Source organism: Mesoplodon mirus, assembly GCF_964341445.2.
Source record: "Mesoplodon mirus genome assembly, chromosome: 2".
NCBI lineage: Eukaryota > Metazoa > Chordata > Mammalia > Artiodactyla > Ziphiidae > Mesoplodon > Mesoplodon mirus.
In genome coordinates this window covers 7,331,003-7,358,104 of record NC_138977.1, presented here as the reverse complement: position 1 = coordinate 7,358,104, position 27,102 = coordinate 7,331,003, and the positions used below count along the sequence as shown (strand labels likewise).

The window sequence follows — 27,102 nt, the reverse complement described above, 5'->3', positions numbered from 1 at the left end:
TGAATGCCATAGGTTTTGGGTCATCGTGTCTCCACTGTCATTTGTTTCTAGGTATTTTTTGATTTCCTCTTTGATTTCTTCAGTGACCACTTCATTATTAAGTAGTGTATTGTTTACCCTCCATGTTTTTGTATTTTCTACAGACCTTTTCCTGTAATTGATATCTAGTCTCATAGCATTGTGGTCAGAAAAGATACTTGATATGATTTCAATTTTCTTAAATTTACCAAGGCTTGATTTGTGACCCAAGATATGATCTATCCTGAAGAATGTTCTATGAGCACTTGAGAAAAATGTGTATTCTGTTGTTTTTGGATGGAATGTCCTATAAATATCAATTAAGTCCATCTTGTTTAATGTATCATTTAAAGCTTGTGTTTCCTTATTTATTTGCATTTTGGATGATCTGTCCAATGGTGAAAGTTGGGTGTTAAAGTCCCCTACTATGAGTGTGTTACTGTCAATTTCCCCTCTTATGGCTGTTAGTATTTGCCTTATGTATTGAGGTGCTCCTCTGTTGGATGCATATATATTTACAATTGTTATATCTTCTTCTTGGATCGATCCCTTGATCATTATGTAATGTCCTTCTTTGTCTCTTGTAATAGTCTTTATTTTAAAGTCTGTTTTGTCTGATATTTGAATTGCTACCTCAGCTTTCTTTTCATTTCCATTTGCATGGAATATCTTTTTCCATCCCCTCACTTTCAGTCTGTTATGTGTCCCTAGGTCTGAAGTGGGTCTCTTGTAGACAGCATATAGATGGGTCTTGTTTTTGTATCCCTTCAGTCAGTCTGTGTCTTTTGGTGGGAGCATTTAATCCATTTACATTTAAGGTAATTATCAATATGTATGTTCCTATTCCCATTTTCTTAATTGTTTTGGGTTTGTTATTGTAGGTCTTTTCCTTCTGTTGTGTTTCTTGCCTAGAGAAGTTCCTTTAGCATTTGTTGTAAAGCTGGTTTGGAGGTGCTGAACTCTCTCAGCTTTTGCTTGTCTGTAAAGATTTTAATTTTTCCATCAAATCTGAATGAGATCCTTGCTCGGTAGAGTAATCTTGGTTGTAGGTTTTTCTCCTTCATCACTTTAAATATGTCCTGCCACTCCCTTTTGGCTTGGAGAGTTTCTGCTGAAAAATCAGCTGTTAACCTTATGGGGATTCCCTTGTGTGTTATTTTTTGTTTTTCCTTGCTGTTTTTAATATGTTTTCTTTGTATTTAATTTTTGACAGTTTGATTAATATGTGTCTTGGCATGTTTCTCTTCCGATTTATCCTGTGTGGGACTCTCTGTGCTTCCTGGACTTGATTAACTGTTTCCTTTCCCATATAGTTTTCAACTATAATCTCTTCAAATATTTTCTCAGTCCCTTTCTTTTTCTCTTCTTCTTATGGGGCCCCTATAATTCGAAGGTTGGTGCGTTTAATATGTCACAGAGGTCTCTGAGACTGTCCTCTGTTCTTTTCATTCTTTTTTCTTTATTCTGCTCTGCAGTAGTTATTTCCACTATTTTATCTTCCGGGTCACTTACCCGTTCTTCTGCGTCAGTTATTCTGCTATTGATTCCTTCTAGAGTATTTTTTTTTTTTTTTTGTGGTACGCGGGCCTCTCACTGTTGCGGTCTCTCCCCTTGCAGAGCACAGGCTCAGCCGCCACGGCTCACGGGCCCAGCCGCTCCGCGGCATGTGGGATCCTCCCGGACCGGGGCACGAACCCGTGTCCCCTGCATCGGCAGGCGGACTCTCAACCACTGCGCCACCAGGGAAGCCCTCTAGAGTATTTTTAATTTCATTTATTGTGTTGTTCATCATTGCTTGTTTCCTCTTTAGTTCTTCTAGGTCCTTGTTAAATGTTTCTTGCATTTTCTCTATTCTATTTCCAAGATTTTGGATCATCTTTATTATCATTATTCTGAATTCTTTTTCAGGTAGACTGCCTATTTCCTCTTAATTTGTTAGGTCTGGGGGGTTTTTATCTTGCTCCTTCATATGCTGTGTGTTTTTCTGTCTTCTCATTTTGCTTATCTTACTGTGTTTGGGGTCTCCTTTTTGCAGGCTGCAGGTTCGTAGTTCCCGTTGTTTTTGGTGTCTGTCCGCAGTGGCTAAGGTTGGTTCAGTGTTTTGTGTAGGCTTTCTGGTGTAGGGGACTAGTGCCTGTGTTCTGGTGGATGAGGCTGGATCTTGTCTTTCTGGTGGGCAGGTCCACATCTGGTGGTGTGTTTTGGGGTTTCTGTGGCCTTATTATGATTTTAGGCAGCCTCTCTGCTAATGGGTGGGGTTGTGTTCCTGTCTTGCTAGTTGTTTGGCATAGGGTGTCCAACACTGTAGCTTGCTGGTCGTTGAGTGAAACTGGGTGCTGATGTTGAGATGGAGATTTCTGGGAGATTTTTGCTGTTTAATATTACATGGAGCTGGGAGGTCTCTTATGGACCAGTGTCCTGAATTCTGCTCTCCCAACTCAGAGGCACAGCACTGATGCCTGGCTGGAGAGCACCAAAAGCCTTTCATCCACATGGCTCAGAATAAAAGGGAGAAAAAGTAGGTAGGCAGGTAGAAAGAATGCAAGAAAGAAAGAAAGAGAGAGAGAGGGAGGGAGGGAGGAAGGGAGGGAGGAAGGAAAAGAAAGGAAGGAAGGGAGGAAGGAAGGAAAAGATAAAATGAAATAAAGTAAGATAAAATAAAATAAACTTATTAAAATAAAAAATAATTATTAAAAAAATTTTTTTAATAAAAAAACAAAAACGGATGGACAGAATCCTAGGACAAATGGTGAAAGCAACGCTATACAGACAAAATAACACATAGAAGCATACACATACACACTCACAAAAAGAGAAAAAGGGAAAAAATATATATATCATTGCTCCCAAAGTCCACCTCCTCATTTTGGGATGATTTGTTGTCTATTCAGGTATTCCACAGATGCAGGTACATCAAGTGATTGTGGAGATTTAATCTGCCGCTCCTGAGGCTGCTGGGAGAGGTTTCCCTTTCTCTTCTTTGTTCTCACAGCTCCTGGGTCTCAGCTTTGGATTTGGCCCCGCCTCTGCGTGTAGGTCACCGGAGGGCGTCTGTTCTTCGCTTAGACAGGACGGGGTTAAAGGAGCAGCTGGTTCGGGGGCTCTGGCTCCCTCAGGTCGGGGGGAGGGGGTGGTATGGTTGCGGGGCGAGCATGCGGGGTCAGAGGCCAGCGTGATGTTGCACCAGCCTGAGGTGCGCCGTGCGTTCTCCCAGGGAAGTTGTCCCGGGATCTCGGAACCCTGACAGTGGTGGTCTGCACAGGCTCTCGCGAGGGGAGTTGTGGACCTCACAGGGAGGTGTGGTCGCATACAGGCTTCTTGGTGGCTGCAGTAGCAGCCTTAGCGTCTCATGCCCGTCTCTGGGGTCTGCGTTTTTAGCCACGGCTCGCGCCCGTCTCTGGAGCTCCTTTAAGCAGCGCTCTTAATCCCCTCTCCTCGAGCACCAGGAAACAAAGAGGGAAGAAAAAGTCTCTTGCCTCTTCACAGGTCCAGACTTTTCCCCGGACTCCCTCCCGGCCAGCCGTGGTGCACTAACCCCTTCAGGCTGTGTTCACGCAGCCAACCCCAGTCCTCTCCCTGGGATCCGACCTCCGAAGCCAGAGCCTCAGCTCCCAGCCCCGCCCGCCCCGGTGGGTGAGCAGACAATCCACTCGGGCTGGTGAGTGCCGGTCGGCACCGATCCTCCGTGCAGGAATCTCTCCACTTTGCCCTCCACACCCCTGTGGCTGCGCTCTCCTCCGCGGCTCCGAAGCACCCCCACCCCCGCAGTCTCTGCCCGCGAAGGGGCTCCTAGTGTGTGGACACCTTTCCTCCTTCACAGCTCCCTCCCACTGGTGCAGGTCCCGTCCCTATTCTTTTGTCTCTGTTTATTCTTTTTTCTTTTGTCCTACCCAGGTACGTGGGGAGTTTCTTGCCTTTTGGGGGGGTCTGAGGTCTTCTGTCAGCATTCAGTAGGTGTTCTGTAGGAGTTGTTCCACGTGTAGATGAATTTCTGATGTGTCTGTGGGGAGGAAGGTGATCTCCATGTCTTACTCTTCCGCCATCTTCCTCAGCTCCCAAAGAAGATGTTTTTAGCCACTGTTTGAGATTTTTTTTCTTAACCTGTTAAGTACAGTCAGTCCTCTGTATCCACAGGTTGATCCCACCTTCACGGATTCAACCAACTGTGGGTGGTGTAGGATGTTTACGGTCCACAGTTGGTTGAATCTGTGGAAACTCAGACCAGACTGTAGAACTTGAGCATCTGCACATTTTGTTGCCCAAAGTGGGTCCTGGAACCAATCCCCTGCTTATGCTGAGGAGCGACCTTATTTTTATCCCTGTTCTAGAAAGGGGTAAAATGAAGGCTAAATCAGTGTGCTTGTGTTTAGTTTGCCTCTGGTAGTGACTAACTGGTTCAGATGAGGATTATGGTAATATCTCATGAGCCCCAACCCTGGGATTGGAGTGTACATTTCCTGATGATAATGACATTTTATGTGGTTTGTTCATTGCAGTATCTCAGCATCTAGAGCTAACTCTGTCACTCAAATACGAGAGCAGAGGTTCTAAACTGGGGATGCTTTTGGTACCCTCCAGCCCTACTCCAGGGCTCTTTGGCAATATTTGGAGACATTTTTGATTGGTAGGGTTGCTGAAGAGGGATGCTGCTGGCGTCTAATGTGTGGAGACCAGGGATGGACTGCTGAACACCTGCAGTGTGCGAGACGGCCCTCCCCTGTCCCCAGATGTGCACAATGTCAGTAGTGCTGAGGTTGAGAAAGCCTGTATTAGACGGATGAGGGACAGAATGGGTGAAGGCTATAAAAATAAAATAAATTTCCTGTGTTAATCTGACCAGCAGAGGATGGTGCCTTGCCAGGAGGTAGCTTTAAACCCAGTTTGCTGTTTGGTAAACTTATGCCTAGTACAGTTCAAAATGATTTGGTTATTGGTTGGAAGCTAAGGGCAAAAATCCAGTTCTTTTGTAGTACATTGCATGTGTTTTTTTTCCTGCTTCACATGATTCTTTCTTCCCTTGTTGGGGGAATTAGTTTAATAAACTAGAGGATCTTTTTCTGCAATACATACAGTTTCTTTCTGGTTCTTGATACTCTCTGAAGTTAGTTTCTTCTTGTCCCTGGTCTTGTGTTACTATTTCTGTCTTTTTTTTTTCTCTCTATGTTGCTTCATCCTATTGAATTTCACTTTTAAGCAAACATTGCCTACAGAAGAACATTAGGAGATGCTATTATTGTATAACTTCACTCCTAACAATATGCACAGGCTGTCTGAAGGTGATAAAGTGATTATCATAAAATGGCAGATGCCTTGGGAGATTTGAAAGTTAGGTTGCTCTTATTTTCCCCTATGTTATTTTTAGCAACCGAAGATGCAGTAATTAGGATTTAATTAATAAGTTTTCAAATGATGCACCAAATAGGAGAAAACTGAGGTTTTTATTTACCTTCATTTTGGCTACCTGGTTACTGTCAAGCAAGGGTGTTTCTTTTTTTTTTTTTTTTTTTTTTTTTTGAGGTATGCGGGCCTCTCACTGTTGTGGCCTCTCCCGTTGCGGAGCACAGGCTCCGGATGCGCAGGCCCAGCGGCCATGGCTCACGGGCCCAGCCGCTCCGCGGCATGTGGGATCCTCCCAGACCGGGGCACGAACCCGTATCCCCTGCATCGGCAGGCGGACTCTCAACCACTGCGCCACCAGGGAGGCCCAAGGGTGTTTCTTTTAGCACAAGAGGTAATACAGTGTGATGGTTTGGAGCATGGGCTCTGGAGCCAGCCTGCCTGGGTCACTTAGGGCACAGTGACATGAAGCTGAATATAGCTTTTCTCACCAAAGAAGCTGTTGCCCTTGAATTCTTTTCACTGCAAATATTGGATCGGAGGTTGGAAATAGAAGAAGGGAAATAGCTAAACATTCCCATCCCCGCTCCATCCCCCAACAAACACTAAACTAAAATGAGGAGCAAAGCCTCCAGGGTCTGCAAGATAGAAAAAGATGTGCAGTAGACACATGTATGGCATCTCTCGTTTTCTTCTTCTGACTTGAGGCTAAGGTTTTGTTTTTTTTTTTTAAACTAAAACGAGGGTTGGATTCCAGCCCTCTGGTTGATTTCCCATCTATTCCGACCATAATTTTGATTTCCGATATTGTGTTCATTTCAGCATTTTCCCATTGTCAGGGGAGAGATGAGCTATTTTGTGAGGTTTGTAGTAAAATGATTTTACCTGGAAGAAACTTCCAAGCCTGGAAATGAGAATGGGACTTTTGGGGAAGAAAATGCCATCTTAGTAAATATTATGCTTTATACCCCTAGACAGATCCCAATGAGAGGTAGCTCATGTTGGGTGAGAAGCCGACAGGTATGATGACTCAATATAATGAATTTTGTATGGGGAACTTGTCATTTTTATTACTGCTTCCCCAACATTAACAATACTTAATACTTATTTTTTTATGCTGCATCGCCTGGCTAGACATACAGCAGTGATATAAGCAGCATGTAGAAGATACCTAGATACAAATTCATTTTTATTGTAAAAGAAATGCTCTCTGTGGGGTTTCTGAGTGTGGTCATTTTTCCCCCTTTCTTTTTGAAACCCTTTAACTTTCATTCTCTGACACATTAGCATTTTCCTTCATCACTACTTCCTGCTTGTTCGAGTTTTGAAACAAAACCAAAGGTTTCCTTCTGATTGCCTCTTCTTTTTCTTTAGTCTGTGGTGTAATTCATTTTATTTTTCTTTTCTAAATGAGAGTGTAGGGGATGAAGGGGAGGGAGAGAGGAAATAAAAGAACAGTTTTTTCTTCACTAGTGCTTTTAAGTTTTAGTTTCGGCCTCTACAGCTGTCATTTCATGCGCATGCGTGCGCATATGTGTGTCCGTGTGTGTCCTGCAGCATCAAACACTGTATGTAAGATAAAATGGTGGCTACTAGGGGATGGTGGAGGGATAAGATTGATGGTGTATAAGGGTACAAACTTGTAAGGAGTAGTAAATAGACCCTGGAGATCTAAGGTACAGTATAATGAATGTAGACAATAATAGTACACTATAATTATGTAATGTGATAAATATTGATACATCGGTGATATCACAATATATAAATGTATCAAAATAATAGGCTGTACACCTTAAACTTATCCAATGTTCCAAGTGAAATTTATTCAATAAAAATTGTATGTAGGGAACATAATCTGTAAATATGTTTTTCCATTTTGTTAAAGTTTTATTGATGTGTAACTGATGTACAATAAACTGCATATATTTATAGTATACATTTTGATAAGTTTGATGTGTGTGTACATCTGTGAAGCCATCACCAAAATCAAGTGGCTGAACCCTCCCATCACCCCCAGAGTTTCCTCAAGCCCCTTTGAACTCCCTATCTCTCACTTTTCTCTTCTCATTCCCTCATCCCTGGGCAAACCACTGGTCTGCTCTCTGTCACTATACATTAATTTGCACTTCCTATAATTTCATATAAATGGAGTCACATAGCATGTACTTTTTAAAACCTGGGTTCTTTCACTCAGCATAATTACAGATTCACCTGTGTTGTAGCAAGGACCAATAGTTCATTCCTTCTCAATGCTAACTAGTGTTCCATTTTATGGATGCACCACAAATTTCTGTTTTATCCATTTACCTGTTAATAAATATTTGGGTTGTTTGTAGCTTTTGGCTATTATAAATAAAGCTACTAAAAACCTTTGTGTACAAATCTTTGAGTGAACATAGGCTTTCCTTCCTCTTGGGTAAATCCTAAGAGTATAACGCCTGGATTGTACGATAGGTGTATGTTTAACTTTTGGGGAAACGGACAAACTTTTTTCCAGAGTCATTGTATTTCATTACATTTCCACTGATGATGTATGAGAGTTCCATTTCCTTTACATCCTTGCCAGATCTTGATATTTCGGGTACAAGTCTTTAGATAATGTACTTTGCAGATGTTTTCTTCCTGGCTTCCTGGCTTGTATTTTCATTCCCTTAAAAGTGCCTTGCAAAAAGCATTTAAAAATTTTGATGAAGTTGAATTTACTAGCTTTTATGGACTGTACTTTATGGATTGTGCTTTTGCCTAATCCAAAGTCACAAAGATTTTATGTTTTCTTCTAGAAGTTTTATAGTTTTAGGTTTTACACTTAGATCTATGATCTATTTTAAGTTAGTCGTTGTGTAAGATATAGAATATGGATCCAAGTTCACTTTTGAATATGGATGTCCAGTTGTTTCAGTACCATTTGTGGGAAAAACTATCTTTTCTCCACTGAATTGTCTATTGAGATGATCTTACAGTTTTTCTTTTTTAGTTTGCTGGTATGGTGAGTTGCATTGATTTTATTTTAATATTAAGGCAGTTACATTTCTGTGATAAACCCAGCTTGGTCATGATGTATTATCCTTTTATTTATCTTGTTGAATTCCAGTTGCTAATGTTTTATTTAGAATAGTTGCATCTACATTCATGAGTAATATCGGTCTGTAGTTTTCTTATAATGTATTTAATTTTGGTACTAAGGTAAATGCTGACACCAAAGAATGAGTTAGAAAATATTCCCTCTTCTATTTAATGGAAGGATATGCATAGAATTGGTATTATTTCTTTTTTAACTGTTTGATAGAATTTATCAGTGAGCCATTTGGGCCTAGAGCTTTCTTATTGGCAGGATTTTTAACTACAAATTCATTTTCTCTAATTGATATGGGTTACCTATTTCTCAGGTTACCTATTTCTTTTGGAGTGAGACTTAGTAGTTTGTGTCTCTTGAGACATTTGTCTATTTCATCTAAGCTGTTGAATTTGTGGGCATGAATATTTTCATAATATTTTATTTTCTTTTTAATACTTTAGAACCTGCAGTGATTCTTCAGTCACCTCTGTTATTTCTGATTGGTGATTTGTGTTTTCTATCTTTTATTTCCTAATTATTATGGCTAGACTTACCAACTTTATTGATTATTTCGAAGAACCAGTTTTTGGATTTATTTATTTTCTGTTTTTTTGTTTTCTGTTAAATTGATTTCTGCTCTGATCTTTGTTTCTGTTTTTCTGCTTATTTTGGGTTTAATTTACTCTTTTAGGCTGTTTAAGGTAGAAAGTTTAAGACCTTTCTTTTTTCTAATAGGTACTTAGTGGTATAAATTTACCGCCAAATACTGCTTTACCAACATCCCTTAAATTCTGATATGTTGTATTTTCATTTTTGTTTCAATTCAGACTACTTCCTGATATTCGTTTCCTTGAGGTTTTCTAGATATCTCTGTTATTGATTTCTAATTTAATTTTTACTGTAATCAGAGAAATACCCTGTATAAATTGAACCCTTTTAAATTTATGGAGATTTGTTTCATGGTCCAGAATATCTTTATCTTGATAAATGCTTCATATGCACCGGGAAAGAATGTATCTTCTGTTGCTTTTGGATGGCATTTCATTTAGGTGATGGACATACCAGTCAGGTGAAGTTGGTTGACAGCTTTGGTCAAATCTTCTCTATCCTAACTGATTTTGTCTACTCGTTCTATCTGTTATCGAGACAGAGAGGTATTTAAGTCTCTGGCCATATTTGTGGATTTGTCTATTTCTCCTTGCAGTTCCATCCATTTTTGCTTCCTGGATTTTGAAGATCCTGTTATTTGACCCACTAACATTTAGGATTGTTAAAAAAACACACAACCATTTAGGATTATTATGTCTTCTTGATGAATTGACCTCTTTATCAATATGAAATGACCTTCTTTATCCCTGGCATTTTTTTGGCTTTTGCATATGTTTAAAATTTTTTGTGTGTGTATCTTTGATGTCTTTTTTTTTTTTAAGCATTTGAAGAGGAATTTCTGGGCTACGTGATTTAAACCTTTTAAAAGTTTTTATCTTTTATCTTGCCAGATTGCCCTCCAGAAGGGCTGTACAGATTGATAACTTGTCTTAGTATTCTTTAGGTGTTTATAGAGTCTGGAGATCTGGTCTTTTAAAATTTAAGATATGTATAAATGTTGATTGAACTGTAACATTCTGTTGACCACAGGATAAAAATCTACCATTTATGTAATCTGTAGAAAATTAAAATGATATGGGTGTTTTTTAAGTTGTCATCAATTTTATTTCATTTCTCTGTTGTTTCATAGGCATACATCAATATTGGATATCATATTTTTATAATAGAGATGTAAGAGAAGGGGACTGGAGGGATTTCCCTGGTGGTCCAGTGGTTAAGAGTTCACCTTCCAGTGCAGGGGGTGTGGGTTCAATACCTGGTCAGGGAGCTAAGATCCCACATGCCTCATGGCCAAAACAAAAACAAAAACAAAACAAAACATAGAACAGAAACAGTATTATAACAAATTCAATAAAGACTTTAAAAATGGTCCACATCAAAAAAATCTTTAAAAAAAAAAGAGGACTTGATTTCTTTAAATTTGTTTAATCTTTTCCATATTTTTTTGTGGTATCTTCAGTTAATATCCTAGAGGTGATTTTCAAAATTATTTGTTTATATTTGGTTGGATAGAATATTTGACTTTAAATAAATTAGTATGTGGAAGGGAGTTTTATACATGAAATTAGATGTTTATAAAGGTACTTTCCAAGATTAAATATGAAATACTATGTGCTTAAATCTGATAGAGATTTGTGGCTGCTTAAGCTTGGACAGTGCATGGTGCAGATAACACTTAATAAAGGAATCCATTTGAATGATGTATCTTTTTTGATCTGTAAAAGTATTTCCTAGGGAAGTTTTGCACATTAAGAAATGTATGACATATTTAATATCCTTTTATAAAAAATGAATGCAAAAAGAGGTGACCTATTTGTATTTGTTTGGTAATTCTAAGCTGTCCTTTTAATACAGGAGTCTTCCAGAGCCGCTGATGACCTATGAATTACACGGAGACTTCATTGTTCCAGCCAGTACGTATTACATCGAGGTGATAGAAACAGTTTTGTGATGGACAGTGTGTACAAACTGAAATTTCCACATGAAAAATTTATCTTTATGTTATTGTAATCTGTGTTAAAAATGGAAATCACTTGAGGAGGTGTTTGGTTCCCCCCCTTTAGAAGATGAAAAAAGGGACAATTAATATATTTATTCATTCATTCATTCATTCACTCACAGACACTTATTTATCTCCTACTGTGTGCTAGTCACTGGTATATAATGAATATATAGGGCCATGAAAGGATTTCTGCCCCCAGGAGCCAATTCTTTAGCAAGTATTGGGGCACACACACCTCTGCCTGTACCATTATGTATGTATATAATAATGACATGAGCACAGTACGATGGGAACACAGGAGTATTTAACTTGCAGAAGGTTGAGGAGATTAGCAGATTCAGAGAGATTTGCATGTTGGAAATGACTTCATGTAGAAAGATATTGAGATGGAAATTGCAGGCAGAAGGAATATTGTGAGCTCATGCTGGAAGCCCACACAATATTTGGTAGAGAGTGAATTCTATGTGATAAAATGTTAAATGACAAAGGCTTATAGTTGGTAGCATTTTAATTTGTGATTAAATTTTTTGTGAGTCATACTCATTTCAAGCTTTCTTGTTTTCTCTCTCTGATACACTCTCTTACACTCTGTTATACACACTCACTTTTTCTATTTGCACTTGGTGTTAAATCATCACAGTCTTCCAAAATATTCTGGTGTTAGGTATTTAACAGTTAAGGAAAGGAAGGTGGAGACATGTTAAGTAACTTGCCGGATTTTGGAGATCTTTATTTAAAATTCAAAACCCCAGTTCCACTGGCTAAAACCTACAGTATTGGTTTTCACAGGTGTACTGACAGTAGTAACTGTATTTCCATTTCCTCTTATTTTCTTCCCTTGGATGTATTCCATCGTTTAATCTGTTGGAAACTTTAGAGCAATCCCTTTGGGTCCTATGTTACTGCTGCCTGAATATTGCTTTAAATGTATCTTCTTGGGAGGTCCCTGCTCCAGCCAGCATGAAAGTTCCTAGGAGGTTGCAAAAAGAAGGAATAGTGAGGCCCATTTAGACTCTACATATACAACAGGCATTTGGAAAAGGCAACAATATGGTTCTGTTCATTTTTGTTTTCACATGGAAGAGGATTTCTTTTTTCTTTTTAAAGGGAGTTTGTATGATCAAGGAAGTGGGGGAAAGATTTCTTGGCAAAAACTCAAGCAAATACTTAGTTGTTTTGATTCTTCCCCGTGGCATTTTTGGCAAACCAGGGGGAAGAGAAATTAAACTCTCATTGGAGGACAGTTGTTTCATGTTTGCCTCCGAGACTGGAAAAAGCAGAAGAGTGCCAATTTTAATCTAGAATCCTTTGAGAATTGGAGAAAGATAAAGGGATTATGGAATAGTTTTCAGTTACCACAAGTTAGTAGCATTATCTCGCCTTGTAACCGAATCCAGTGTGTTTGAAATTCTAACATCGATGTATTGTACCAGACGAAGAGGTAGGAACTTACAAGTGTTTACTCAGTCAGTGGTGGTAGGAGGTGAGTTTCAAGAGTTGTTGAGGCTACCTTTCAACACTGTGGGAGAAGACATTGTGCCAGTACGAAGCGTAGCATCACCTCCTAGATGAGTACCTTGTGTTCTGCTTCCTGACTCTGTTGGGATCTGACGTAGAGTCTTCACAATGATTTGAATAACAAGCCTGTTCCAGAGAAACACTGTAGCTACTGTAATTATTGGCAGAAATTTGCACCCAAGTGGAGTTACGGTTGGCATGGGACCCATAGTTACCTTATTTAATGGGGAAAAGTACGTATATTAAATGGGTGTAGTTTCATGGCCCACATTTCCAGTGCAGACTTTCATTTTTTATTCAGCTCTCTTGTGAGCACCCTTCTCTCAGGAAAGGGTGTAGGAGCAGGTCTTCTGATCTTTGCCTGTGTCCTTTCCAGTGTTGACTAAAAGGGTCACAGAAATCAGGTGGCCAGGATTAGTCTCTTGAATAATGTTGGAAACTTGGAATTGCAGTTAAACTATCATTTTCCGTTAACGACGGCAGAGATTCCCTTGTTTTGCTGCAGTGTCTTAGCTGAGCTAACTTTTAAAATGATCAAGCATCACCCATCTCTGTTACTGCCTCTCACACCAGCATGGAAACTAAATTTTGATTCTTTTCAGTCATGTGCAGTAGTTTCAGTCTGTTCCGTGGTGTTGAGATGGTCTTTTCTCCCGTCCCTGCTGAGGGTTCTGAAGGTTTCTCCTGGGTCCCTTCATTTCTTCTCATCTGTTTCTTTCCAGTAGAGTTCCCTTGAGAAGCTGTGAGTTAATTTCTGGAGTGTGTGATACAAATGTGAATTTTCTTTCTTTGTTGTCACCACAGAAGGCAAACGTCTTTTGTTTTTCATTCTTAAAAGAAATACTACTGGTCAATGGTGAATGCACTGAGAAATTAAAAAAACACTTTTTTTTTGAAAGCATCCAAATAACCCTTTCAGCTGAGGGAGTTAACTTAAAATTGCTAAAAGGAACTGGAGACCCTCTGTCTAGGAAAATCACTCCTGTGTGTCTTCTGTACACACTTAGTACTGCACTTCTGATCACCAAATGTGTGGGTTTTCCCCACACCAACCAATTCTGTGATGCCAGCTGCATGTCCTGCAGTTGGATTCAGGTCTGATTCTGTTTATCTGGAGTTAGCCTCTGATCCCACAAGTTAAGGACTCGTCCTACAAAACTGCCCCCCCCCCGCCCCATGAAAGACACCAGTTCCAAGTCCCAGGTTATCCCTAGTACTTTTGACTAACCGGCTAGAAATCAGCTTTCTTGTAACCCCTACCTTGGACATGAGAATTTGCTAGAGTGGTCACAGAACTCAGGGAAATGCAAATGTCCATTTACCAGCTTGTGGTATAATAAAGGATATGATAAAGGATACAGATGAACAGTCAGGTACACAGGGCAAGGTCCAGAAGTGTCCTGAGTGCAGGAGTTTTTGTCCCGTGAAGTTGGGGGGTGTCACCCTCCTGGCATATAGATACGTTCACCCACTTGGAAGCTGTCCATCCCCTGTGGTAGGGGGATTTTTATGAAGGCTTCATCCTGTAGCCATGATGGATTGTTAGCTCCATTTCTTGCCCTCTCCCCTCTCCAGAGGATGGTGGGTAGATCTGAAAATTCCAAGCTTCTAACCTCTCTTGACCAGCCCCCATCTAGAAGCCCACCAAAATCACCTCATTAGAACAGAAGATGTTCTTATCAGCCCCCAAATTCCAGGGGACTTAGGAGCTTGGTGTCAGACATTCCAATCACTCAGGAAATGACAGAGCCCCTAGGAGCTCTGTATCAGAAACTAGAAATACTAGAACAAAAGACTCTCTGAGCACCCCCAAATATAAGGGTTTTAGGAGCTCAGCATCAGGAACTGGGTGCAGAGACCAGTATACGTATATTTATTATTATTTCACACCATCCGTCTTGCAAGAGAATATAATGGGCTTTTAGTACAGAAATTTGTAAGATGAAAATACAGTTTGCTTGGTTTACGCAGGATTCGGAAGGTCGTGCCCAGCTGGGGAATGCTGGCAGGCATTTACCTGGATCTCTTACTGCATGATGTTTATTACCTTTGAGAATGTTGTAGTCCTTGGCGTGTGTCTCAGCCTTTCAGGCTCAGAGCCTGTGACAGATCATATTGGTAAGAATTGGATCCATGCTTCAGGGCTGGACTCATGTTAAACTTGGTTTGAGAATGACAGCTGAAGCCTGGACGCCTAATATGGCATCACACGAAAAATTTCTGTCCCCCAAACCAGAATACTTGTCTTGCTGTGTTCAGTGTTTTTTTCCTGTAGTCAAGGTACCTGGGAAGCAAAATCATAATCACAAAGTTCTTTAGTCACTTATGATGAAAAAGAAAACTATTATAGGATCCAAGGCACTGGCATTTGCTTAGCCAGAATGTTCTATCCTTATTGGTAAACCTGCAGGCGAGACAAGACAAAATCATGTTGTTTTGGTGGGGAGGGACTCAGAAATCTGGAAATTAAAGGAATTAGATGCTTAATGACATCAAGCTATCTTAGCCTGCTGTGGTCAATTTCTGGTATTAGATAGTGTCTCCCACAGAAGAACTGGGATGCTTGATGTCTGTGGGAAGTGCTTGAATGGTTACTGCTAATGCGTTCCTGAAATTACAGTATTACTGACTGATGACGTTTAAATATCAAATTTAAGTTTCCCTGTCTGTGTGTCTTTGATAAGGTCAAGTAAGCTACACTCCTATCTTTCTCAGTCTCCATTAGCTGGCACAGCAACGTAAGCAGATAGACATTAAGTCTTGTAGATGCTGATTTGTAGTTTCACAATTAAAAATGCTTTTGCTATTACAGTAAACTCCAGTCCCTGGCATTCATCAGGAATTTAGTGTTATGATTAATTCAGCATCTCAGATTTTTAAAAAGTTACACTGTGCATTCTTTGTAATTTATATCAATTAAATTATAAAGAAATGCACATAGCATAAGCAACTAAGGGTAATTTATCTTAGAAAACTTTTTGAGTACCTTAAAGTTATTATTGTAGCCACATGAAAATGCCCATTAACACAAAGCTTTAATTAATATCAAAATGAAACAAGATGAAGAAAAAGGTTTACTGTACACAAATTCTTCTTTTTGGAAGAAGAAGGAAAAAGCAGACTTGAAAAAGAATGTGTGTATGATTTCAAATGAGATGGGAGTGAGCTGGTGGGAGAGGGACTCAAAAAAGCAAGTGGAAGGTTTTGATTTCATTTTTAAAACTGATTCTAGTATTTTCCACTTAGAAATGAAGGCCCTTATCCTTAGAAGGTGGGAAGCTATTTTCCTATCTTGTGTTTCTCGATAAGTAATAAATAAAAAAATATTAAAGTTGGGTTTTCTTTGGAGGAAGATGATTATTAATGACAAGACACACACGAGTTAGAAAGTGTTTCAGTGAATTTTTCAAAAATGTTCAGTCTTTGAATGTACAAAATTCTTACTGTAGGCAGTTATCCTTTTCTTCCTTTGGAATTTTTGACTGTTTTTCAGAGTCCCTGCTTTAATTTCATTTTAAAAATCAAAGCTGTGAGTTGAAAATGCTATTATATTTTCATTGCTTTCATTTTCCTCCAGCTTTGATTTAGTAAGGCATTATGTTGGTTTTAACTCCAGATTAAAAACTTGATTGTAATTTATCACCTACCTCTTTAGATAGCTGTACTTTTATTTTCGAAGACAAATGTAGTCTGTATCAAAGAGTCTTTTACATGATTTGATTGTTTGCGTTCTGCTTTATCATGTGCCTGTTCATTTCCTAGCCTTTTCCCTCCCCTCCCTTTAGCAACAATGTGTTCTGTGTTGTAAAATGTCATTCCTCCCTCTCAGACACTACTCCTGGAAGTGTAAAGTGGAGCAAACTTAACTTTACAGACATTGGGAGCAAACTAAATATTCATAAAATTGATGGTGTGCACTCCATTTAAAGACATGGAGAGATGTCCATTATATGTATATATATTTAAATTAATTAATTAATTTTATTTATTTATTTTTGGCCATGTTGGGTCTTTGTTGCTGCGCGCGGGCTTCCTCTAGTGTGGCAAGCGGGGGCTACTCTTCGTTGTGGTGCGCGGGCTTCTCATTGCAGTGGCTTCTCTTGTTGCGGAGCACAGGCTCTAGGCATGTGGGCTCAGTAGTTGTGGTGCATGAACTAAGCTGCTCTGTGGCATGTGGGATCTTCCCGGAGAAGAGCTCGAACCCATGTCCCCTGCATTGGCAGGTGGATTCTTAACCACTGCGCCACCAGGGAAGTCCCTCCATTATATATTAAATGAAATAGGCTGTTTGAACATCTCATTACAAAAAAGGAAGGAAAACTCTGAAATGATTAAATTTAAAAGTTACTAGGGTAGCCGCTATAGAGAGCAGTATGGAGTGTCCTTAAGAATCTAAAAATAGAGATACCATAGGATCCAGCAATCCCACTCCTGGGCAAATATCTGGGAAAGATGAAAACTCTAATTCGAAAAGATATACGCACCCCAGTGTTCATAGCAGCACTATTTACAATAGCCAAGACATGGAAGCAGCCTAAATGTCCATCAACAGATGAATGGATAAAGAAGATGTGTGTGTATACACACATACACACACACAATGGAATATTATCCATAAAAAAGAATGAAATAATGCCATTTGTTGCAATGTGGATGGACCTAGAGATGATCATACTAAGTGAAGTAAGTCAGAAAGAGAAAGACAAATATAATATATCACTTATATGTGGAATCTAAAAAAATGATACAAATGAACTTATTTACAAGACAGAAATAGACTCACAGACATTGAACATAAACTTATGGTTACCAAAAGGGAAAGGGGAGGGGGAGATAAATTAGGCATTTGGGAGTAACAGATACACATGACTATACATAAAATAGATAAACAACAAGGACCTACTGTATAGCACAGGGAATTATATTCAATATCTTGTAATAGCATAATGAAAAAGGATCTGAAATAATTAAAAAAATTAGTAGCTTATCTTAGGTTGAGATTTACTGTGAGTAACTTTAAGGAACTTTTTGTCGAAACATAACAGAAATGTGCACAAATAATAAGTGTAAATAATAAGTGTGCAGCTTAATGAATTTGCAGAGTCAAGATAGCCATGTAATCGGCCCCCAGATCAAGAAATAGAACATTGAGGAATTCCCTGGTGGTCCAGTGTTTAGGACACTGCGCTTTCACAGCCGAGGGCCCGGGTTCGATCCCTGGTTGGGGAACTAAAACATAATGTACCAATGTGTCTGGCTTCTTTTGCTTATCTTGTGAGAGTCATTCCTGTTGAATGAATCAGTGGATCGTTCGCTCTCATTGCAGTACGGTATTCCACGGTATGAATATACCACCACCCTCCTGTTCTGCTCTTGATGGGTACTTGAGTTGCTTCGGTTTTGGACTGTTACCAAGGGTGCTGCTGCCGAGAACATTCTGCTATGTGTCCTTTAGTGAATGGTCCTATGACTGACATTTTGGGGTCGTTGGGAATGTGTGTGTTCAACATTAGTAGATACTGCCTAACTGACAGCTCTCCAGAGTGGTTGTACCATTTAATTATTCCCACCCGGTTACTCTGTGACAGTTCCAGTTTCTTCGTGTCCTTGCCCAAGCTTAATATTCACTTAAAGCCCTCCTGGTGGGTGTATAGGAATCCTTTATTGTGGTTTTAATTTCTGTTTTTCTGATAACTAATGAGGTTTAGTGCTTTTTTCATACACTTATTGGTGGTATGGCTGTCCCCTTTCATGAAGTTTCTGCTCCATGCTTTTCCGTGTTTTTCTTTTGGGTTCTCTCTCTCTTTTCTGATTTGTAGGAGTTCTGTGTAGTCTGATTGCTTGGTCTTTCTCAACTATATATGTTTCAGATTTTCAGTGTTTTTTTAACTGAATTTTTATTTTATCTATGTTTCCTAAAATTTTAGCAGAAGAGATATTTAATTTTTACAATGATAAGAAGGTGAAACTATTATCATTTTGAAAAAAAAATTCCCTAAGTCAAGCAGAGAAAGATAAATACTATATCATCTCACTTATTTGTGGACTCATAAAAAAAAAAATCCAAACAAAACACCCAAGTTCATAGGTACAGAGAACAGATGGGTGGTTGACAGAGGTGGGAGGCTGGGGGTGGGCAAAGTGGGAGAAGGGGGTCACAAGGTACAGACTTCCAGTTATAAGATAAATGAGAAAAAGAAAAAAAAAGATCAATGAGTCATGAGGATGTAATGTACAGCATGATGACTGTAGTTGCTAATACTGTATTGTGTATTTGAAAGCTGTTAAGAGAGTAGATCTTTTTTGATATAAATTTATTTTATTTATTTATTTTTGGCTGCATTGAGTCTTTGTTGCTACACGTGGGCTTCTCATTGCAGTGGCCTCTCCTGCTGCAGAGCACAGGCTCCAGGCGCGTGGGCTTCAGTAGTTGTGGCTCACGGGCTCTAGAGCGCAGGGTCAGCAGTTGTGGCGCACGGGCTTAGCTGCTCTGTGACACGTGGGATCCTCCCGGACCAGGGTTTGAACCCGTGTCCCCTGCATTGGCAGGCGGACCCCTAACCACTGTGCCACCAGGGAAGTCCCAAGAGAGTAGACCTTAAAAATTCTCATCACAAGAAAAAAAATTTGGTAACTTATTGCGGTGATCATTTTGCAGTGTATCCAAATATTGAATCACTATGTTGTACCCCTGAAACTAATATAATGTTACATGTCAATTGCACCTCAGTTATAAAAACCAAACAGAAAAGCCCCACCAAATTCCCTGTTCTTGATTTGCTTTACCTTTCTTTCCCCTTCCCTTCCCTTTCTCCTGTTTTGAACCATTGGTCTGAAATGCCACCCTCCCCGTCCTCTTCAGCACTTCACTCTTTAACCTCCTTTTTTGTAAAAATTGGTAAACTTAGCCACAGCCCCCTTCTCTGTCTTTCGATTCCCCAGTCTCCCCTAACTCTGGATAGCACTAGCTCCCCAGTCTTCGCAGGTTTCTTCTCACTTGACTTTCTGATGACACTGAAGCTCCCTGGTCCTCTTGTCTCGTCCTCCTCCTGTGCTTTGCTTAGCTCCCTGCTGGCATGTCCCCTGTACGTCTTTGGAGCTCTTTTCCCCACCGCATCCTCTGTCAGCCTCTGAAGTACTCGGGCAGCCTTGGCCACGTGCTGGAGGTCACGCCCTTTGGAGAGCGTGGCTGGCCTTCAGCTCTAAAGCGTCTTCCCCTTCCCAGATACCTGCTAGAATACCAGCCCCTGAATGTCACTTTCTCCATCACTTCACCATCATCTTCCTCCTCAAACCCGCTTCGCCTCCTGGGTTCCTGTCTGTCAGCAGAACTGACTGTACTGCCCGGTAACCAGGACGTGAAACGTCGGTCATCTTTGCCTCTTTCCTTTGACCCGTAGCTGGTCTGAGGCTAAATCCTGTCAGTTCCACCTCTTCCATAATAGCTCTGACATAAGAGGAACACAAACATCAACAGTGACGTGAACAGCATCAGCAATGACTGCTAACAGTGGTCCAGTGCCTCTGAATGCCAGGTACTGGGGCTAAGTGCTTTACAGATGCTGCCTCACGGAATCTCAAGGGGCCTTCTGAGATAGTGCTATTCACTTCATTTTGCAGGTGAGGACCCTGAGGCCCAGCAAGGTTAGGTAACTTATTCAAGGCCACTTAGCTGTCACTTGGAAGCGGTGATTCCACCATCTGACTGCAAACTATACTTCTTCTTTTTTTTTTTTTTTTGTGGTACGCGGGCCTCTCACTGTTGTGGCCTCTCCTGTTGGGGACCACAGTCTCCGGACGCGCAGGCTCAGCGGCCATGGCTCTCGGGCCCAGCCGCTCTGCGGCACGTGGGATCTTCCTGGACAAGGCACGAACCCATGTCCCCTGCATCAGCAGGCGGACTCTCAACCACTGCGCCACCAGGGAAGCCCCAAACTATACTTCTTTGCTCTATTTCCTTATTTGTAGTTTGATCCCTTTCCCCACCCCAATCCCCGCCCCTTCCTGCCTCAATACTTCTTGACCACATAGCGGTTCCCTCTTAGTTTGCTCTTTTCCCCCAGTCTAATTCATCCTCTAAAAATGTCAGGTATGTCTCCCCACCAATTTAACTCTCCTCATTTCCCTTCCTTGCTTTACTTTCAGTGGCTAATTTATAAGCAACCAGTAAAGACAAGTTCTCTTTGTTTTTTAAACTAATTTTTATTGGAGTATAGTTGATGTACAGTGTTGTGTTAGTTTCTGCTGTACAGCAAAGTGAATCATTTATACATATATCTACTCTTTTTTAGATTCTTTCCCCATGTAGGTCATTACAGAGTATTGAGTAGAGTTCCCTGTGCTATACAGCAGGTCCTTATTAGTGATCTATTTTATATACAGTAGTGTGTATATGTCAATCCTGATCTCCCAATTTATCCCTCCCCTGCTTCCCCCTTGGTAACCATAAGTTTGTTTTCTACATCTGTGACTCTATTTCTGTTTTGTAAATAAGTTCATCTGTACCATTTTTTTTAGATTCCACCTATAAGCGATATCCGATATTTGTCTTTCTCTGACTTACTTCACTCAGTTTGACAATCTCTAGGTCCATCCATGTTGCTGCACATGGTATTATTTTGTTCTTTTTTATGGCTGAGTAATATTGGTCTTTACGGACCAAAGTTTGGCTCTGACCACCTTTATGTACACTTAAGGAGCTGTCTCTGAATAGGCTGTGTATTTTCTCACACTGTTTGCTGAATCCAGAATGTACCCCACACCCCTCAGTTCCACCTTCCGTGAAACCTCTCCTGTTCTTCAAGCCCCGACTCAAACGTTCCCCCTTAGGCGAAAACTTCCTGAGCGTCCCTGCCAGCTCTCTGTGCACTTCCATAGCGATGTGTAACCTTCCGTCCTGCTGTGGTAAACTGAGCACCTAGTTCTTATCGGTCACTTCTTTGACACCCCTGACAACTCTAGCGTAATTCTCAATAATAAGCATTTTATCAATTTGTCCCATAATATTCTATGGGACATTTGGGCGCATTGTTAGTAAGAGCCATGGATGATCATTGATACCAAAGTCTAAGGGACAAAGGTAATATATTCACTATTTGTTCGCTAGAGCTGCTGTGACAGAGTACCACAAACCAGATGGCTTAAAACAGCAGAAATTTATTCTCTCACAGTTCTAGAGGTGAGGTCCCAAATCAGGGTGTCAGCAGAGCCATGCTTCCTTGGAAGGCTCTAGGGAAGGAGCCTTGCCCCCTCCACCTTCTGGTGTTTCCTGGCAATCCTTGGCATTCCTTGGCTTGTAGGTGCATCTCTTCAATCTCTGTCTCCATTGATACATGATACTCTCCTGTATGTCTGCCTTCACGTGGCCGTCTTCCCTCTATGTCTTTGTTTTCTTATAAGGATACCAGTCATTGGATTAAAGGACCACCCTACCCCACTGTGGTCTCATTTTAACTAATGATATCTACAGTGACCTTATCCCAAATAAGCGCTGTCAAGTATGTCTCATTATTCTAATGTTTTGACATCTGGGGCTTGACGGACCCTGGGGAGACTTGCCCTTCCTGGGGCTAACCAATTCCTAGAGATATTTAACCTGAGCACACTTTCCATGTGCAAACTAACCAATCCAGAGCCCATTTTCCCTCCCTGACCCCATTTTTCGGGTTCTAACACTCCAGACCAATATTCTTCTGCCTTAACTGCCTCAGAGCCAGGTACCAGGTAATCAGGAACAGTCTCTATACCCCCGAGCCTGCTGAAAAAATTCACACCAACCCATCTTAAGCCTGCTTACCCTGCCTTGCCTGTTCCTTCATGTGGATGCTGCAATAAACCCTCTTGCCCACATTTTCCTTTCGCTCATTGCCTCCTGACCTCCCCGGTGCTTCCCCATGTGGCCCTGCATGGCATGCCATGCCTCCTGTTTCTAGGGATCTGTGAGGATAAGCGTCTTTGTTCCTGAGAGTTGTTTCCATGTCTGCATGTCTTACCACACCTGATAAAAACAAATCCCTGGTACATTTAACAATAGTCACATTCTGAGATACCGGGGTGGAGGAGGGTTTGCAGTTTCAGCATATCATTTTGGGGGATAAAGTTTAACCCATAAAAGGGAGGAACCTAATCCTGATATTTTATTTGCATTCCAATGTGGGGCAGTGACCCAGTGACTAGCCTCATCAGGTAAGCGAGGAGCAGATTTGAGGTGCAGCATGCCAGGGAGAGAATCCGTAGTCACCCTCTGTTCTTAAATATCAGCATAGGGAAAGGTACTAATGGCAGCCTCGCTGAAATTACATCATAGGGGAGACATAGAAGATCCATACTAGGGAGAAAGATAGATAGATGGATTTTCTTTTCCTTTGAAAAGCGGCAAAATACATGTAAATGATCTGCTTGAAGATTTAATGGATGAGCTATTGTGATTGTTTTTAGGAATATATTTGATTCTGAGTTCTCTGCTAACCATTTGTTTCTTTTTCTTTTCTTTCTTCTTCTTTTTTTCCTTAAAAGAAAGCGGCAGCCCAGAATCTCGTGTTAACGCTATCCATTTCTTGGTACACAAACTGCCGGAGAAAAATAAAGAAATGTTGGATATTTTGGTGAAACACTTAACTAAGTAAGCCTCTTTTTCTTCCTAACTTGCTTTATTTTGCTCTGGGCACCGTGCGGTGGTGTCGGATATGTAACACTTGGAGCTGGGGCTGTTTACACAATACCAGGGACCACACCTGCGAGGGCAGGCTGGACACTTGCCTTATTGTGTGTGTTTTGGACAAGAGTGATGAAATATGATGCTTTCATGAAGTCCTATAATTATTTGCTTAACGTCACTGCCAGCAACTCAGGGTTTGATTTGAAGTAAGAAAAGAGAATCTTATACATTTCCCTGCATACAGATTCTGGAAATGTGATTATAAGCCTGTTAGCAAATTTAGCTTGATTTCACACCTACCTAACTCTGAGTCTGAACATGTCCTTCAAGTTTGTTTAATCCAATAATACGTAGTTATTTCATAGGATCCAGTTTACTCCTTTCACTCCCCCTTTACAAAGCAAGCAAAATCTAATAATTCAGTGGAAAAATTAGCTCTTTCTTCATATATAAAGGACTCCTAGATCACTGTAATTGTAAAATTTTAGAGGTGAGAGGAAGCTGAGGAACGCTATGTTTTACAACCCATATTTCACATGAAAAAGAAACTGAAGGCCAGAGGATATTATGAGTTTCCAAGGGTCCTACTGCTAGTAAAGCTGTTCATTCATTTGGTCAGCAAATATTGGTTGAATGCCTTCTTAAGGTGCTAGCTGGTACAAAGATACATAGTTGAACAAGATAGACAAAGTCCCTACTTTCATGAAGTCCCTTCTTTCTGAGATGGAAAAGATAATAAACATTAAAAATAAAAATATAAAATAATTTCAGGTGATAAATGATAAAAAGACGAAAGGGATAAAGAATATATGTTGGGTATTGGACTATAAAGTGGGTTGTTATGGAACTTCGTTTCTGAGGATGAGACCTTTTGAAATGAGACCCGAATTAGGTTTCAGGGCTGCTGAGAACAGTTGTCCAGGTTGTTCACTGCACAATGGTACTGGGCCAGAGGGATGAGTGTGGGTGTTCTGATCAAGCTCTGTGTGCTTGTGAAGGTGATTCTTACAAAGGTGCCATGTAGTCTAGTAGTGCCTGGAAACGAGGGTATAATGACCTGGGGAAAGAAGCAGTGTTCTAAGTAGAAAGAGCAGTAAATGAAGGCGTTCGGAGACACAAGCTTAGCATATACATAGAATTATTAAGAAAGATGCTGTGGTTAAGCAGAGCATCAAAGAAAGGGAAGTAGGAAGGTAGGCAGGGACCCCATCACATGGGGCCTTGCCAGATGCGGTGATCTCAGTGGCAGACACTGAGGACAGTTGAGTCTGGCTCCTTGTTTTTAGGGAAATACAGAGTTGCAAAATACTCTACATGCCACAGTTATTGCCCCTTCTTTTAACCAGAGACCTTTCTCCCCCTCCTCATCTTATTAGTGTTTCAAATCACTCCAAGCAGAACCTCATGACCGTGGCAAATTTAGGAGTGGTGTTTGGACCAACTCTGATGAGGCCACAGGAAGAAACTGTTGCTGCCATCATGGATTTGAAGTTTCAGAATATTGTCGTGGAAATTTTAATTGAAAACCATGAAAAGGTAAAAGTGCTTTTTTTTTTTTTTTTCCAGAAGGGAATTCCTGTTTTGGGCTCGTCCCTGTGTGAGGTATAACTGTCCTCTTAGATTTTCCTTCTCTCTCTTTTTATTTAATGATTTTATTATCATGATGGTGAGCCTGGTTCTGAGAAGTCCTCATGGAGCTTCTGTCTTTGGATGGAGTTCCACAAATCTGAAGCTTACCTGTTATCTCACTGGTTTAAGGAAGCAACGTTTAATCCAGATGCAAACGAATGTCCGCTCTGTTATTGTGGACTGTTTATGTTTTTTGTTGCCTTTGTTTCAATCCTTGGATTTCTCACTGAAATTCTGTTTACTGTAACACAGGGAAAACATTTTTTGTCAATCTGTATCACACTCTCCCCAGAAAAACACACACAACTGTCCCTCTCCCTGCAATTGTGCTAACAATTTCAGGGGATTCACAGCATCCTCAAACCCGGGGCCTCCAGGTTGAGAACCTCTGGTTTAAAATGAATACTCTCTTAGGTAACATATCCTGTTGTTTGTTTCTCTGTATTCAAGGGAATACATGATTTTTCAAAATACAATAGACTCTTTCAAGAACTTTTAGATTTTTCCCCCCTTTATTCTGTTCATATAGATCAGGACCTTGCTAATAACTTTCCTCACTTTTAAGATAGGGAATTGGAAAACTGTTAAAATGCTTGGTCAACCACTTTAATTGTTTATAAATTTTCTAAAATATTGAGATTGCGTTATATGCCAAGCATGTATTAGGTTCTGGGAGGTGAAGATGAACATTACAGTCCCTGATGGAAAGCGGGTCACGATCTAGGGGATTGAGCCCTGTTTCGGGATTTGTGGCCCACAGCACACATCCCTGTCTGACATTATGCAACTGACTTATTTTTCTAGTTGTTATCTATTTCTTTCTTCTAGATCTTTGAGGACAAAGATCTTTTTGCACATTTAGAATAATACCTGGTATTCCTTAGGCGCTTGGTTAGTATTTATTTGGTGAATTAATGGATTCAGTGAAATTTCTGGGGGTCAGGGGAGTGGGAAAGAGACAGATGAAGAGAGGTGTAGTCCTTTTGCACAAGTGTTGCGAGAACATTTCTTGGATTCTTGTTGCATTTGCTGTTGGCTAGAGCAATTCTAGCTGGTGCAGATATCGGTTCCCACTGAAAAGCTAGGCTTGAAACCTGGTTAGAGATTTGCTTTATCAATATGGTAAAAGCAGCTTGTTTTGTGGGTGTCAGACCAATGTGGGGTTTTTGGTTTTGTTTTTTGGTAGCTAGCGGTGCATTTATGCCTCCTTTTATGGCCTCGTCAAACTGTCATTAATGTGTACGGTGAACTATCCAGACAGCTTCAGGGCACGATGGCTACTATTCATTTTGAGAAAAAGAAATAATTAGACTGTAAGCTTCGAGACAATGCTTAGGAGCGCTACTGTCATTAGATTAAACCCCAATTAAGAGAACTTTTATCCAATTTATTTGTGAAAATACTGGTTCTGGGTCTTGCTCTTGGATAAAAGGCTCTCCATCTAATGCTGTAGCTTCCTATTTTCTTCTCTTATTTGAAGCTGGGAAGACAAGTACACGATTTTTTTCTGCTGGGAAATAGAGAGGGCTGCTTTCACCTCGTTAACCAATCTTACAGGAATTCCAAGTGGCCTTGGCGAGCCAATTATAATAAACAGCAGATGGAACTGGACCCCCTCTCGGAGATGGAGCTTTATAGAATGAAGTAGAGGGTTTTCGGTTCTCCTTCTCTCCCTTTCGGTGGCCAGGCTAGATAGTGCTGTGAACACACAACCAATACTGATTTCAGTCCTGAGGTTTCCTACCAAGAGGAGGTGAGATATTGACTTCCAGATTCTTCACTGAGTGTGTGAGTTCAGCTTTGGAAGCAGAGGGTTGCTTGGGACTGGGTAGGGGCAGTTAGCTTGGATTAGTGAACATTTTTGAGAACTTAATATCCCTATTACCTCTTTTCTCCCCCCTTCGATCTCATCCTTGTCCACTTTCACTCTCACTCCCAGCTCATTGCTCCTGCTCAAGTGGTCTTCACTTCGGAGTCCAGGCTCTGCTATGAGGAACAATATTTCTGCTAACGAGGGTGATTGCGTAGAAACACTTCGTAGGGATGTCTGGCCCCAGCTGAGCCATACGTTTCCTTGACAACTGATCCACATACACCAGCCAAAGGAGCTGACGTTTGACTTGAATGTAGTGAGGGAGAGATACGGCTCCTCTTAATGTTTGAGAACAAAGAGAAAAAGAGAGAGGGAGAAAGGAGAGCAAATGTTAAAAAGAATACTCTCGTGAGGAAGGAAAAAAATTATAATTAAAAAAAAGGAAGGCTTCCCTGGTGGTGCAG

The 27,102-nt window shown here is 40.6% G+C and overlaps 1 protein-coding gene across 2 annotated transcripts in view; it reads left to right on the top strand.

The window, feature by feature from the left end:
* Positions 1 to 27,102, top strand: part of ARHGAP10 (Rho GTPase activating protein 10) — a 337,729-nt gene that overhangs the window by 211,536 nt on the left and 99,091 nt on the right. For both annotated transcript variants that reach the window (XM_082605670.1, XM_082605669.1), the window contains 3 exons: positions 10,874 to 10,932; positions 23,055 to 23,160; positions 24,573 to 24,732. In XM_082605670.1, the coding sequence (XP_082461796.1) occupies positions 10,874 to 10,932; positions 23,055 to 23,160; positions 24,573 to 24,732 (325 nt within the window). The remainder of the gene's footprint in view (positions 1 to 10,873; positions 10,933 to 23,054; positions 23,161 to 24,572; positions 24,733 to 27,102) is intronic.